The following is a 16,476-nucleotide window of genomic DNA, read 5'->3' as shown; positions in this document are numbered from 1 at the left end:
ACCTGTACAATATCAATTTTATGTCCGTTTATAAATATACAGGTTTAAAGATTTAACTGACATGCGACCAAGCATCTTTGTTTGTCATACATTTACTACTTCCCCAAAATATAGAACAATTCTCATTCTGTTTTCCTTAATGTATACAGTACTGTATATTAGGGAGAGTGTTATTTTTTGTGTAAAATTGCATACAACAGGAAAGTGACCCTTAAAACACAAGATGGGGAGCAAGCAAGGAAATGAGGAGGAAGGAAAGATGCCAGTTTAGTAGACATTATATAGCTATAATTCAAGAAAGTTTATTTTGCACTGACATACAATGTAAGGAGCACAGGTGAAGCTGAGTGTGTGTGTGTGTGTGTGTGTGTGTGTGTGTGACCTGTGCTGCTGAACTCCTCCTGCATGGTCTGGATCTTCTTCTTGAACTCCTCTGAGGAGATAATGAGGCCATTCCTAAACTTCTCTTTGTGCTTCTGAAGGACGATGTCACTGTCAATCAAGACCTGCTGAAACCACACCCACTCCCCGTTAATGGCCTCACGCAAATCCTGCACCTGAGGGGAAATGGAAAAGCATTATGATGAGAAATTAGGCTTTTTTTTATACATGTAGACAGTACCTAAAACAACCTTTTGACTTTGTTCGGACAATGAAACACCAGACATCCTACAAATTCCATTATTACTTTTTACTTAAAATACAGTCTTTCCACCATGTCCTGTCTTTATTAGGTGTGCAAATGTAAAATGTTCTATTCCATACCTAATTATTGTTAACATTAGTACAATATATGACAGCTATTTTCTTATTACTCCATAAATAAATTACAAGAGCAAGGGTAAGCACTTTTTTTTTACTGAACGGTCAAACAGTAAAAACAGAGCTTTTTATCCTTTACTCATAAATAACACAATCTGAACATGTATGTATGTACAGTCTGTACCATGGTCAGTGTATATGTGTATTTATTTGATTATTTATGAGCGATGTCCTTACAGCCTGTTCAACTGGGACTTCATATTTGTCAAGGATAGCAAGCTGTTCATGAACGAGACGAATCTGAGCTTCTCTCTTGGCCCGATCCCCCTGCAGCGTCTCCAATAGCCTTAGGCTCTCACTGAGTTCAGCCAGAGTCTGGGGAGGTTGATTCAACCTAAAGCGCACACACAAATAAACAAAATAAAGAGGTGACAGCACATTAAAATCTCAACGATTCCTAGATCTTCTTCCCCGTCATCTTCCTATTTCTTACAATGACTGAACATGTCAGAATAGTTCAGAGCTATTGTTTTAATGTTTCATCTTTTTCATGTATTTCTAGATAAGAACAGTGAATATTGGTGGTGTGTGTTTCCGCACCTGTTGGCATTAGTTTGCATGGAGGTGTGAAGTTCTTTAAGGCGGGTGCTAGCAATGTGGCTAAGCAGCTGTGTGAACTTAGTTTCCCATTCATTGCAATGCTGAACCAAGGCTGATTTGAGTGGTGAACAGTCCAGTGTGACAAACCCAATGTTCGAGACTGTCTCTTCCTGTTGAACACTGTTGGCTTTTTCTGTGTACCTAGAGGTGGAACAGAGATAAGGGAGGTGAACGTGTCTGCACTGCACACTTCTGTTCTTTATAGTAGTTTAAAAGTGAATCTTATGATCAAAAGAAAGAACTGAAGAACAATAGAAAGAGGCTTAGAGTTGCCACAGCAAGACAATTCATTTGAAAGACGGTAGATGAAAAGTGACACTGTTAAAACTATGCAGGGTCTACAGATGGTTAACTCTGCAAGGTTTTTCTGCAGAACGGTATCAAAGAGAAACTATAGAATTTTGAATTTAATTTTCATTGTACAGTACCTGTGTATATCAGTATCAAAAGAGGTGACTGGTGGGTTCAGTCTCTGATAGCGTTTGATAAAGGAGTCCTTGTTGATCTCCCAGATTTCCCTGTATTTGTCCCAAGTCTTCAGATAGGCCTGCAGGTGACCGGCATTTGCTGTCATACCTGTGGCAATTGCAGCTTGAATCTTCTTTATCTCCTCGTCTTGCTCTGAAGGACCAGGGTGACAATGGAGACATGAATATATAACCACTTAGAAATCGGAAAACTTGTTAAATTACGTGAAGATTCAAGATTCAAGATTCTTTATTGTCATTATGCAAGCATAACAAAATTTCCTCAAAACTGTTTTGAAGAAATACTTATATAACCTATATTGATGTGTATGGGATTCTTCTGTGAGTGCCTGCAGTTGAGAAGTTCAGGCAGTCGTTTAAATTCTGCGACGGTGCTGATGAGCTGAGGCATAATGTTCACCATCTGAGTGAGTGATCCAAGAGTCGGGGAGAACTCAACCTGAAAAAAAACACATGCTGTGATGACATGCCAGTGAATGTGATAAAATACAGTATATACATAAATAAAACACACACATATGTGGCCCAAATAAAACAAGTCATTGTTGCCGGTACCTTTGGCTGAGATTGGGGAGGAGCCTGGCGCAGTGCTATCAGGACTCTGAACAAGGGATTAGGTGACGTCTTGTTGTCTCCGCTGATGGCTCTGGCCAGCATCTTCATGGATTGTTTGATGTTGTTTTTCAGAGCCTCCTCTACCATTTGGTCCACTTTCTCTGTATAAGTCAACCAGTGCTCCTGGACCTTTAACGCCATGTTAAAAAATAGACATACAGTGCTGTACATATGACATATGGCATTACAATAGGCAGTACAAAATTGAGCTGCACACGTAACAAAATGAAGAGATGAAGTTTAATCTCTAGAACAACATACGGTTACAAGTAAAAACAGAGTACATACCACATGTCCATCATTAGAGAAAGTGATGTAGATGCGGGTCATGATATCTACAATACTCTGGTGTGCTGAGAGCATTTTTTGGATTTGGCTCTGCTGCTGAACCTTCAGATCATCCTCAAACTCCAGATTCCTATGAATAACAATATCCAACATGCAAAACAATGTGCATCTCTTTAGATCAATGGCAATTATGATTGTTAATTATGATGAAACCCAAGCTTATCACTTTAGACAATGTCAGGAAATGGTGATATTTGATGCCAACATTCTCGTTGAACTATTAGTAATAAAATTAGATGTTGTATGTATGGTGATTTAAAAGAAGGCAAATTCATGAATGTCCACTGAGTACATGGGAAAATGAATGATCAAATGAATAAACTTTCATTAATTAATTAATTTAAGTACTAAGGAGTACTGAGAAACACTGAGAAGTTGTGTTCTGTTTCAAACCAAATAGCAAATGATTAAAAATGTCTTTAAAACAATGTTCAGAGGAAGACCAACACACTGTATTTCACAGTGAGGAAGAAGTCACGTTTTTACCTGTACACAGTCTTTCCATCCAGTCTAAACAGCAAAGTTTCACTGATCTGGTGACAGAGGCTGGAAATGGATAGATTGGATACTTTGAAACCATCAACTATTAGCTGGACCTGGAGAATTAGAAAGAGGGAAAGTAAGAGAAGATGTGATTTAAGATGTGGTCTAACTGGCTTTATAGCAAGTCAGATTGCTTTGAACAACTCCTGTCCTTTTCTTCTCTAACCTAAAATATCACTGCTGCCAGTATAAATTGAGAAGGATGCTGCTGAAAAACTGCCAAAATGTCACTTGATCAAATTCACAAATTAGCATATTGATGATGTTTATTGTGTCTACTGAATCCTATCCTCTAATAAAATTAAGAACTTGTCCAAAAAGGTTGATAGGTTTGTCACCAAGAGTCCTAAAATGTCTGGAAAGCAGCTCAGTCTTGCGACAAATTAGTGGTGAACTGTGTGTTAAAACCTTGTCAACATGCAGGAGACAGTCACGGACAAAGAGGTTTGACGGTCCCTTTGACAACCACAGGAGCTTGGTCAGTCCAGGCTGAATCTTCTTATCCAACAAACGTATTTTCTCCCGAAACAGACCCAGCTCATCAGGAGACAGCATTTCGAAGATTCTACACAAAGATGCACAGCAAGATTATTATAATAATTTCAGACTCCAACACAATGCAGCTGACCCCAGATATTGACATCACCCTCCTCCGTGCTTGCATGTGTCAGACCTGTTGTAGCTTCGGACCAGCAGCAGTGATTTCTCCCGCAGAGCTCTGAATTCTTCCCTGTCTTGGTAAATGTCAACCACACACTGTGGGACCTCAAACTTGAGTCGATCCCAGTACTGGATCTCAGAGAACAGGTTCAACATGTTACTATGTGAGGAAAACACACAAAAAAAGCACAAAATAATGTAACTAACAAGCACATGTACAGTATGTATGTATCATTTAAACTGTGTCTTTGTGTTAGTCTTATTAAATGTTGACTGGAATATACTTTTAAGAGCACACCTCTGTGTCTAAGTAATTATAATTTATTGTTGTTTGTTAGTTGAGTTTGTGTGACCCACTTGTCAAAGTTAATGTCCAGCTTGGCAGGATTGTCCCTGCAGCGCACCATGATTGGCTGCTCCAGTCTCTTGAGGTACTGGCCATCCAGTTTGTGGTTCCACTCACTGAAGTTCTTCCTCAGCCTCTCATCCAAAACCTGGACCACCTGGCTGTAACTGAGAAGGACCTGCTTGCGGATGTATGACTCAGGCAGGAAGTGGGCTTTCTGAAGCACCTGCAGAGAAACCATTAAACAAAGGATCAGTAATGAGATCTAGAAGGAGGGTTGTAGTCATTCTGAATATGTTGTGATCTGATGGATTCACCTCCATGGGTCTTTCAATGCGTTGTCGGAGTGCCATCACCCAGTGGGCATGTCCTGCTAACTGGGGCATATGGTCCAGAGAATACCTTGTCCTCTGGTTCAGCTCGTTGTTGACCAATTTCAGTTCGGTATTAAAGATGTTGTAAACTTCTTCTACCTTCTCATCAGTGGTGCTCTTAAAAACGCGTGATTGAGAAGACTGGATGAAAGACAATGAGCAGATGTTTAAGGGTCAAAGACAAGTGAAAAATGAAAGTAGTAAGTTTCATATTAAATATACATAATAATAATGATGTATATTTTATACATAATTATTTTTCTGAGGCAAATTATAATGGCATACTATGGAAGGAAGAAATGTAATTTTAGTAAGGTGTGTTAAAGCTAATGAAGAAGTAAATGTTTGTGTGTGAGACACACCTCCTGCGTAGACATAGGCCTAAAAATGTCCAAAAGCCGAACTCCTTCCTCCACAGTTTTGACCGTCTTAAAGACTGAATTGATCAGGTTCTGCATCCTCATTTCCAGTTCCTTTATCAGTGCATTAAACCTGCATGAACAAATGAGAACACATAAGCACATGAATGATGAACACAGACACAGAACATTAAAACAAGCATGCCACAAAAATACAAACACCCAGAGTTGATCAGTTTTGTAAGCTTGTTTTTACCCCTTACATAACATAAAATAATCAGTGGTGTTACAATGGGCTGCTACTTTATTCCATTTTACCAAGTCTTAGTTTGAATGTGTTTTCCAGAGCAGTAGACGTACCTGATAAACTCACTACACCACGCAGGGTTCTGGACATCGAGGATGCCATTGTCAACAGAGCGCAGGTTCTGTAGGCCACAGCTGAAATTGCTCTCTATGTCCAGGAGGGACCTGGTGAATTCAGGTTCCTGGCAACCACTGAAGCACGGCAAGGGTCTCTGCTGACCATCCTCCCAGCGGGCAAACTGATGTTGGCTGTCACATACCTGAGAGACACGGAAGGAAAGTAATGTGTTCCAATTAGCAAACAAAACGTACTGTATCAAAAACTAGAATCCTTCTGAAGGCGGAATACTAGAGGAAGAGCCAACGATGCTCAGTTTCCCCCAGTGCCAATTCAATCCCCGAAATCACACGGCTTAGAATCTTTGTTTTCAAATGAAATGGAATTCAGATCAATTTCTGGGATTACATCATAATGTAATCATTTCCTATTCACAGTTCATTTGCAAACCTTTCGTGCATTCTCTAATGATTGCATCGTTTTGGAACTGTTCTTTTGCACAAGTTGGTTGTGAAATCACTGATAAGCCGGTCTGAAAACTCTACCTCAAGCAGTTCTTTAAACCTCTGAATGAAAGCATCAACCATCGCAAAAAAGCTGGCGTGATCCAGGTCCCAGCCTTTTGAAGAAAACCTCAAAACAAAAGGGGAGCAGGGGATAGAAAAGAAAAGGAATAGACAGACACAGCTATGAGGACACAAACATGTTCTCAGGGAAGTAAAAGTTCACAGCCATTAAATATTCACAACATAACTTTAAGTAGCTCAAATGTAATTTCAAGACAAAGCTATTCTGTTTGTTATTACTCTGTAAGGGTCCACTTCTTTTTACACTGACCACAAATAATGACACTGACGAGATTTAGTCTCCTACTTGTTATGGGTCTGTGAGGTGTGCAGGTATATTTCCTTCCAGGACTGGCAGCACTGGATGCAGCTACTGAGGTTTTGTTTGCTGGATAACACATATCCCTCAAAGATTCTGTCCACAGAGATGCTTTGGCAGCACAGACGTATGATCTCATTACTCATCTGCAACGCAGATGAAACAACAGAAAAACAAAACAGACAACAAAATGAAACATTACAGAGGTAAATTATGAGGTAAAATTTAGATTTTACATATTATCTACAAAATTATATTTATATAAAATGTGGTTTTATGAGTTTTGAGCCTGCATTTTACAAAGCGATTTGATAGAAGAAGCCCTTTTTATGTACTTTTATACTTTCATCGTGCATGTTTCTACACCAGCCTGAACTAGTAGAAGAACTACACACTTTCTGGTACGCGAGTCCATCATTTGTCACAACCTGTAGTTTCACTATTAGATGTCACTAATTCTTACACACTGGACCGTTAATCTTAAATTCTTCTGTCAGCTGCCAGGAAACAGCGACAACATTCTGATCCACAGTAATCTACATTATACGAGTGGTTAAATAAGCAGTGTCAGTTTTAGAATTTAGAGAAAATATGAACATTTAGGCAAACAGGGTGGAAAAGTGGAAAGTAATATGAGAGGGGAAACATTGTGTAGTCATGCTCTGATCGTCGGTCAGAACAGAAGTAGCACATCCATTCATTTGTGTACATACGTACATACGGTGTATTTAACATTTTGACAGTAATGTATGGGTGCATGTAACAAATAGAGCTGTGATGGTGTAAAAACCAGGTACCTTGCTAAACAGACCAGTGATCTTCTCACTCGTGTTGTAGTGGCTGGAGTTGACCCAGATGATGCGAATGAGACTGATGATGTGTTGCAGTTTTGGAGCAACTTCGCTGGGCTTCAGCTTGGTCAGCTCTTCACAAGGCTCCTTCAATATGGACAGGAAGGATAGGTTTGACTGGGCCTGCAAAGAGCAATCCTGACGACATATATAGATAGATATATATGAGAAATTAGGTTACTTATCATCATCACCTTGGTTATATTAACCAAAGATTGAGAATTTAGTTATTCCTCTTCAAAGCATGTTTGGCACCTGGAATTACAATGTCATACAACAATAATATTGCTGTCTTTATATCTTTATAATATTATTATTATTATAACATTATAACATAACATTATAAAGATAGTATTAAAGGTTATAATGTACATTGTATTATTAAAATTGTGATTATTCAGAGATAGTGTGACAGTATGAATTTCAAGTTTTATGACTTATTTGTGCCACAGAATAAAACAAACAAAAGAAACATTGTTATCAGTATGCGTCCAGATTTTCATAATTGGTGCATCACTATACAGCATCTTAGAGTAAGAGAACATTTTGGACTAGAGATTTGCAGACTTTCCTTACCTGTATTTCCATGGACAGTTTGTGGAAGCGTGTCACATACAGAGACTTGGAGAGCTGCAGGATGTTTCTGATGTGTTTGACCCCAGGTTTCTGCAGCTGCTGCATTATGTCCGACAGCTTGACACAGCGACTCTTCCAGAAGGCTATCTCCTGCAGTGGACCACAGCTGTCCCACACCTTCATTATTTCTTGCCCATGCAGTACTTCCTTTATCTGGTCTGTCCAGAAGATGACGACAGCTAAAACAGTCAGAATAAGTGAGTGCCCAAAATCCGAAATAGATATAGGGATGGATGAATGAAGGAAGCAAGGAAGGAAGGAAGGAGTGAAAACACAAAGCTCCTCATGCTTACACTCCATTCTTTGTACCAGCTCCTTGTCCTTGCTGGCCTCCTCAGGGTTGCACTGGAGGCCTTCCAGTGGGATGTAAAGGACTGTAGTTCCAACCTTCCTATACACATCATCTAGCAAAATTGAAATTATACATAGTGAGTGTAAATGGTAAATGGTCTGTATTTATATAGCACTTTTCTAGTCTTGATGACAACTCAAAGCTGCTTCACACTACAGTTTTGCCCTTTACCCATTCAACTCACACTTTCATACAGAACATGTATGTGCAGTGCATTTTCTATCACTCATCTTTCATATCCATTCACACGCTGCCGGCACAGCCATCAGGAGCAACGTGGGGTTAAGTGTCTTGCCCAAGGACACATCGGCATGTAGACTAGCGGGGCTGAGTGTGCATGTGACATCATCGTGACATTGAGTGAAACCTGTGTACTGGGGCTTTGAAAAATAAACTTCTCCTCTATTTGGAGTCAAAGAGGGGCAGAAGTTTTACTGTTACTGAAGTAAAACTTCTGATATGGAGTCTTAAAATCCACAATATATCAAGTACAGACATACATTTGAAAACATTGCTAATGATTTTTAAGGAAATAAGAGGATTTTTTTCAGTAATACTGTAAATTTGTCTTCTTAAACAGACCAAAAACAAGTGTCCTAAATAGCCAGTTGTCCTTTATGCAGCACAGTAGCTGGTAAACTACATTTATGGCTCAAGGCTGACTGATATCACAAAAATAATATCTAATGAACAGAACAAGAGTACTTTTAACTAGACTAAATCTCCCAGTAAAGACCAAAGAATTTGTATCCATTGATTTTCTGAGTCTTTCCTCCAAGGTACACTTCACCCACCTGTGAGGCTGGCGAGGTAGCTGTGCATGTGGTTGGTGTAGTTGTGCTTGATGCTCTTTTCTCTGTAAGAGCTGAGGGCGACCGGGGGAGCATGTAAACAGGTCATGTCTTGAAGCAGTCTCTGGGTGGGGTCACATCGCATTGTGCCAAACTGTACGGTCGTGTCAAACATCTCTGCTGTTATTATGGCTCCTGGCATGCGGTTAAAATAGGACAGCTGCTCCACCGTCTGTCCCTGTAAAATTATTGATTGGTGTTGTGGAGAGGAGAAAAAAAAAGAAAAGTAAAATAAATTATAATAATAAAGTACATTTTCTTTTATATTCTGTTAATGTACTTAACTGGATGATAAACTAACAAATTCAAATAGATAGAAAGGAAAGTATGCCATACCGGTAAAGGTACAGAGTACTCCACCCGCAGCCTGGCATGGGTGTCCTTATAGACCACAACAGTTGTGATGGAAGAGTCCAAAATAAATTGATCCAAAGCCCTTTCATTCTCCTTTGTCCAAAACTCCTCTGTTACACCAGAAATCGCCACACACCGAATAAATAGCTTCCGGGAATAAAATGAAAAAAAGTGGGTATTTAGTGTAATGTCTGCACACACCACAACAAAACAATAATAAAAACATGTAATCAGTGACCCAGGTTTACCAGGCGAATGGTCCTCAAGTATTCTTCATCCATGTCTTTCAACTCTTACACCTTTAAGATTTCTTCGTTTCTGATGAAGCACAAAGACTGACACACAAGATACACTAAAGCTCTGTGACATACTGGAACATCAATTAAAACACAGTCCACTTTTTAGCTGTCAGACTGAACCACAACACTAAAAGCAAAGGAGTCATTTTCACATGGTATTGTGGTTATAACGGCTCAAAATGTCCACCTGAAAAAATAATGACTGTGTTCTCTACACAAGCTTTTACAGGAATTAAGTCAATTCAATACATTTTATTTGAACATCAAGGCATTTTCTTCATGTCATTATTATTGCTATTATTATCACTTTTGTTATATTTTTTAAGACACATGAGAAGGTGTATAGAACAACATAAAACAAACACAATCTATAAACATTGACATATTTTGTCAGTGAATACACATGACAATATTAATAGCCCTTTTTGTCTGTGCAGTTATGCAGTTTTTAAATTACCTTAAATCATTTGGCTTATTTAAGGTAACTTAATAACTCCATTTACGTATCAAGACTAGTTTACAACGCGCAGCTGTTAGTAACTCACTTCTCAGTCGTCTTCCTGTCCCATGGCTTGCGTCTTCCATGTAGTCAAAACTTGTGTTGAGTGTGCACGTCTCCATGGAAACGTTTGGTTGCTAAGGGTAACCAGCGGACTGGGGAAGGGCCTGACACGCTGCAGAACAGACAGGAGATAGGCACGTGAGCTGAGTGAGTATCGGAGGTTTACGACAGCCGTGCAACATTTTAATTGTTGTAGCAACATCTGCTCACCACACACCTGCAACACGTGCCCGCGCGTGATCGTGCGCGTGGGTGCGATCGCCTTTCGCGGGAGCGCGATTAGCCTCAGCGGTATATTATATATATATATATTTACTATATTTACTTCAATGAAATCAAGTCAGTTTGAGGCAGAAACAATATTTCAGTCACGAGGAAAGAACTGCAATTAGTTTTAGGCAAACAAGTCATCATACTTTCAGACACAAATCGGGTTTTTTGATAAAAAAAACTGTATTTTACTAGTCCGTTGACGCTGAAGTTATTACAGTAAGGGAACGAGGAAGAAATAGACATTTGGAAAAGACAAGGTGGACAAGGAAAAAGCTTATAATGAGTTGTATGAGAGAGTGGACACTAAGGAAGATGAAAAGGACAGGATGTACAGCAGGTTAGAGTGATTATGGACAGAGATGGATGGAAATGTGTGAAATGAGTGTTGGAAAGATAGAAGGACTTAGTTTGAGGATCTGATGCATGAGATGGAGGAGAGATAGTGCCTCAGGAAGTGCAGGGGATTAGTAAGGAGGATGAAGAGTGGAAAGGTCATTTGTCCAGATGATACACCTGTGGAGGTGAGGAGACGTCCAGGAGAGAAAGCAGAAACCATTTTGGACCAGATTGTCTTGGAGAGTGACAACATTGTTGTCCTGCCTGGAGAGGTGGAGGTTTGTAAGAGCAAGACAGAATACCTGTGTGTGTATGACAGTGACAAAAGTGGTATGTCGAAGACGAAAGTAGAGGTAGCAAAAGTGGATGAGTTCAAATACCTGGTGTCGACCATCCACAGCAATGTACAGTGCATGAGAGGTGAAGGAAGACATGAGGACAGTTTAGTAACAGAGGAAGACACAAGGAATAGAGCAAGATGGAGGACGTGATCTGATGTGGAATTGACTCCTAAAGGAAGAAGCTGAAAGAAGAAGAATAATTGACTGTTTACAGACGACTCAACTGGCCATAATCCTTCAAATTTAACCTACATGAATGAAAGGAAGTGATTTTGAGGTAATAACAAGCTTTCAGTCACAAATATTTTTTTCTGGCAAGTGAAAAACTGTAATTTACATGTTTAAAAAGGTCCAGAGTCTGACAGGTATTTCAACTGCAAAATTAGTGGGTTACAGTCAGTCAAACACAGCCCTCATAAATGAAAACAAGTCATTTTAAGTTGGAGGCAATCTTTCAATCATAAAGTAGGAAATGCAATTACATTTTGTCAAGTGAAAAACAACAACACTTTTTATTGGTTGCATTTTACCTTTACAGGCATTTCAACAGGGAAAAAGAATGGATTTGGCTGCAATCGATGAAATATAACCCAGAGGATTGTTTCTCGCTCTCCTTCTAATGTCTCTCATCAGTAACAAATATAGTTTCATATATATCAAAAACAAAACAGAAAAGTAAAAAGCTACAAGAAAAATAACACACCATTTTAAAAACTTGTTTGTAAGTGTAGCTACTTGTTTTAAAAAACAAGTAGCTACACTTACCAGGACCATTCAAGGCAAGTGTAAGATAAACATTTCATAAAAAAAATTCTTAATCATTTTAAATTCTGTTTTCATTACCTTGCTTTGCTTCTCCTCTGATATTATTTCTGCTGACCAGTCTGGACTTTACCAGATGGCAGCAGTTGTGGGTCGCCACCCAGTGGCACAAAGATGTAAGTGCCACACAGATGCAGGGGGGCAAACACAAACTGTACCATTTCAGTATCACATGACACTGGAAATTGCCTTAGTTACTGTATTATGTGACAAGATTTTTATTTGTTTACACATAACATAAAAATGAAACGTAGATGATTTTCCAGGGCATACATATATATTAACTTAAAAAAATATTTCATTTAAATGACTTTCATATTTCAGATTGATGAAAACAGAAAAGATTTGCAGTAGTAGCACATTTTAGAAAAAAAACATGGAGAAAGCTATTCTTTTATTGTCACATCACAGTATATAATGTTTGCTGTGCTAGTTTAACTTACCTTTAATGTACAATCCATCACCTGGTGAGGGAGGTGCTGTACTCACTGTCACTGCTAAACACTGTAATGGTGATACATAGGAACAGTTTACCTTCATGAGGAGGAGGATGCAACAGCATCGTGTGTCCCTCTCCTTAAAAAAAACAACAACACACACAGGTGGAACTGTTGACACAGGGAGCAGGAGCACTTATTCACGCAGACAGGATCCGAACCCAGGCTGACAAAATATGGACTTGTTCGCCCATGGGCAAGACCAGATTGATGGACTCATCACTGATTCTGATTCGCCTTTCTACATGGCAGCACAGCCATTTTCCCTACTCTTGAGTAAGCATTTAACATAGCCTTGAGGCATTCATAGTAAAACAGCAGATCTATCTGCCTTACTTAGTATTTCAGTGTTCTCACAGAGGGATGGTAAAACCTGGCCAGAGCCAACAGATCATAAAAACTGCACTTCTTATTCTGTGTAAAGACGGATGCTTACATTTGACCCTCTCAAACTCTACTTTGCCCCCACCTTCCTACCTTTAAACTCTCTCCTCATGAAGATTTATGTTCAGTCTTGAACAACCCTCTCTCTATAGTTACTGACAGTCACTATTGATTATAGGCCCATATTCCTTTTAAGGTAGGGTGAGAGATCATTTTCTGGAGCATTTTTCACTGTATTGCTTAAAATCCTCTTCACACCACGATGTAACCAATGAATGAATGCATCGTCACAAATATGAAAAAATTAAATTACCTGTGGAGCGGACAGGTCTGTAAAAACAAAGCCTGAACACATTAATTAGATTGTGATGACATCTGCCCCCTCTCCACTATGCACGTACCACTCTTGGTGCACTAATCGCACATGCGCAGAAAGGGCTGCAAAGTGATGACATGGTGGCTCTGTTTCTACTGGCCAGGTACAGGCCACTTTGTCTCTGTGAACTTTTGTGGGTATTTGTTTTTTTCATCATCACATTGTCAACTGAACAAGTATCCAAAAAAACTTCGCGTTACCAAGACATACTGAAAGTTACTGATGTTAAGCAGTGCTCGTGAAACCATGTTCGTAGCTTCGGAGGGAAGTCTGAAGAAAGGGGCTTGGACTTTTGAATTCAAAATGTAGCCTGCTCTAACTGTTTTCCCAGGATCTCCAACCCTACCTTGAACTACTATTCAATTCAGAACAATTGGATTTTGAGTTAACAGTACAGAGAGTGTTAATTAATTTTGTCCTTTGAAACTGTTGATTAATCTCGTTAGGTCAAGATCCTTTCCTTAGAAACTGAAAACTGTGACCTAAAATTGTATAACAATTTATAACAAAATAACATTTGAACTTTAAATCAAGGCCCTGCATATCAACACTGGTCATTTTACTTGAAAAATCTAGCAAGTTATAGCCTTGAAATAGAGGTTAGGCTTAAGCTTTGTTAACTGTCCATCCACTTATTGACTTTACTCAGATTGATTTTGAAGTTGTTAGAACCTACAAAAGAGTACCAAACAAAGCAGTTCTGTGAATTATCCATTGTCATCTGTCTGAACGTAACAATTAGCAAAGCACATACTACTTTAATAATTTATCATACATATTTGCGAAACTTTTCACGGCCCATGATGATGCATCCACAGGTTGAACATCAGCTCCAAAAATATTATAAAAATCAGTTCAAACAGTACTCTTCATAATCAATTTTTTTTTTTTACAGTAATTATTACCCCTTTACAAATATCAACATTTAAAAATTTTACAAACTGTATTTTTCTTTCTCGTTAGTTTTATTTGAAGGTTGTATCCATAAAAAACTTATTTTTGACCCCTCCATTTACCTCCAACTATAGATCACCAGTGTGCACACACACACACACAGTCCTGATAAAGAGGCTTTGAAAACCTAAGGAAGTCTACGTTCTGTCTTTCTGAGGGACAAACCTTACGTCTGAATACAACCTTGAATTCAGGCGCCAGCTCTCTCTTCTTCCCTTCTTTCATTACTGGACCATTCTTCCTGCCGGCTCATTTTCTCTAGGCTCCTTCTTTTGTTTTTTTCTCCTTCTCTTTCAGGAATTGGGGCTGAGTGCTTTCTACTGGAGTAGTCCAGGCCATGTCTCACACAAAGCTGACCGACTCTAAATGTCTCATCTGTGAAGCTTCATTAGAATTCATTTGTTTGAATAGCTTCATTTCTCCTCCAGTCACTCCCCGCCTCTGTCCTCTTTTTCAGCTTAGGGAAATGCATATTAGCATAAAAATATCCTTTACCTCACCTTGATTGACGACTGCACTGTATGCATGAACATGTGCCTGAATGAGATTAATGTAATTCTCAGGACCTGAAAAAAAAAGAGAAAAGAAACCGCAATGGTTCACATTAAATGACCAGTTACAGAATTTTTTCCTGAAGAATCGATGACAGTGAATTGCCATTTCTCTGTTCTATCATGTCTGTCATACATTGAAAAATGATCGCTAGAGAGTGGAGAAGCAGGAATATAGATATGCTGACAATACCAGACTGATGACCAGCCTGGATTAATGTCCATGAACACGTCAGACACAAACAGCAGAGTCATGTGAAGAAACCAGATACAAAATGGACAGAGACAGCGAGGCAGGCAGGACAAAATTAAAGCCCGAGTCTGTGAGCTCAGAAATAATAACAGGCTGCCATGCCAATCAGGGGCGGAGAAGAGACAGATGAAAGGATGGAGGAATAAACAATAACGGGCTGTTGTTGCTGCTTCGACCAGATTACAGACCATGGATATACAGCATCATTTAGTAAAATGAGAGAACATGGAGGGATGGATGACAGCCACAAACTAAAATACATTTTTATGGAGACAAAAAAGTCCAGTTTACAAGTGGTCAGTAAAATGGAGATGGTCAGCGGCAGCAGCAGTCGACTTGAAACCCTTCTTATTCCATACAAATCGCAGCAGTGTCAAGCGTTGACACACTGTCTTGTGAGTCTGTTGCTTTGCTTTGCTTGTGTTATGTACAGCAGGAATGAATCAACTGATCACCTTTAAAAGCAGCAGTGCAAGCATCACCTAATCAATCATGTTATGCACGTTAAACACGCACTAGTTAGCCAATCAAATCATGTTTATAGGTTTAGCTTAAACTCTACACAGCCCAAATGTTTGTCCCTAATGTTTTTTTTTGGCAACCCATGCTACATAGTTGGCCATAACAGACACGGCTCTGCTAACCTCTGACAGCCACTTGTGAAGTGTTAAAACAACACATCCGTGAACAATATTACAACTAGTGCCAACGATACTCAATTTCACAATGTAAAATGAACTTAAAAATATCTTGCATCCACTTGGATTAATGTGATCCACTCTCTAATTAAATGGGTTACTCCCCAGTCCACATCCTACCCACTCACCAACGTTCAAGAAAATTAACGTCACAAAATGTCACAAAAAACACAACCTCCTTTGCGGAGGCCGTAAAAGAACACAGGCACTCGTACTGTAAACCCAGCAGTATTCCTCCTCTGGCTGGCTCACACTCAGCTCAGGGTGCTTTTAGGAAGAAAAAAAAAAAAAAAAAAAAAAATGGAACAGACCCTGGAAGGTTTATTGAACCAGGTATTTTTCAGCCACAGAGGGCGAATACAAGGTTCTGGAGGTTCCATAACTCCTCACATGAGTATGGACACACACTCACACACGCTTCCATTCACAGCCCATAATGAGGACAGAGTAAACAAATATGCCCTGAATACATCCTGCTACACACTCAACTTATGCACCACAAAACAAACACACACAAGACACAGACTTGTAGACACCCTGCTTGACCCAAACTGACAGCTGCCCAGTGATAATGAAGTCAGAATCCAGCATTTGGACGGACGCTGCCAGAGAGCCATCACTCTGTGTGTACCTCTATTCCTTGTTCTTAAAGACTGGTTAAGATAGGGCTAAGATTTGAATA

The 16,476-nt window shown here is 39.3% G+C and overlaps 1 protein-coding gene across 1 annotated transcript in view; it reads right to left on the bottom strand.

Moving 5' to 3' along the window:
* dnah2 (dynein, axonemal, heavy chain 2) overlaps window positions 1-10,391 on the bottom strand; it is a 46,147-nt gene extending 35,756 nt beyond the window's left edge. The window contains exons 1-23 of the mRNA XM_058626253.1: window positions 10,293-10,391; window positions 9,697-9,783; window positions 9,431-9,595; window positions 9,038-9,272; window positions 8,185-8,295; window positions 7,832-8,070; window positions 7,202-7,393; window positions 6,393-6,550; window positions 6,065-6,152; window positions 5,516-5,721; window positions 5,159-5,288; window positions 4,740-4,937; window positions 4,434-4,648; window positions 4,090-4,236; window positions 3,825-3,981; window positions 3,360-3,469; window positions 2,814-2,943; window positions 2,466-2,654; window positions 2,205-2,349; window positions 1,851-2,043; window positions 1,363-1,563; window positions 1,000-1,156; window positions 383-557 (exon numbers count right to left, since the gene is read on the bottom strand). Coding sequence (XP_058482236.1) covers window positions 383-557; window positions 1,000-1,156; window positions 1,363-1,563; window positions 1,851-2,043; window positions 2,205-2,349; window positions 2,466-2,654; window positions 2,814-2,943; window positions 3,360-3,469; window positions 3,825-3,981; window positions 4,090-4,236; window positions 4,434-4,648; window positions 4,740-4,937; window positions 5,159-5,288; window positions 5,516-5,721; window positions 6,065-6,152; window positions 6,393-6,550; window positions 7,202-7,393; window positions 7,832-8,070; window positions 8,185-8,295; window positions 9,038-9,272; window positions 9,431-9,595; window positions 9,697-9,729 — 3,574 coding nt within the window. The 5' untranslated portion in view covers window positions 9,730-9,783; window positions 10,293-10,391. The remainder of the gene's footprint in view (window positions 1-382; window positions 558-999; window positions 1,157-1,362; window positions 1,564-1,850; window positions 2,044-2,204; window positions 2,350-2,465; window positions 2,655-2,813; window positions 2,944-3,359; window positions 3,470-3,824; window positions 3,982-4,089; window positions 4,237-4,433; window positions 4,649-4,739; window positions 4,938-5,158; window positions 5,289-5,515; window positions 5,722-6,064; window positions 6,153-6,392; window positions 6,551-7,201; window positions 7,394-7,831; window positions 8,071-8,184; window positions 8,296-9,037; window positions 9,273-9,430; window positions 9,596-9,696; window positions 9,784-10,292) is intronic.
* Between the last annotated feature and the right edge of the window lie 6,085 nt (window positions 10,392-16,476).

Source organism: Solea solea, chromosome 3 (assembly GCF_958295425.1).
Source record: "Solea solea chromosome 3, fSolSol10.1, whole genome shotgun sequence".
NCBI classification, from domain to species: domain Eukaryota; kingdom Metazoa; phylum Chordata; class Actinopteri; order Pleuronectiformes; family Soleidae; genus Solea; species Solea solea.
The sequence above is the reverse complement of the archived record's forward strand: the minus strand, read 5'-3'. Positions and strand labels throughout refer to the sequence as shown.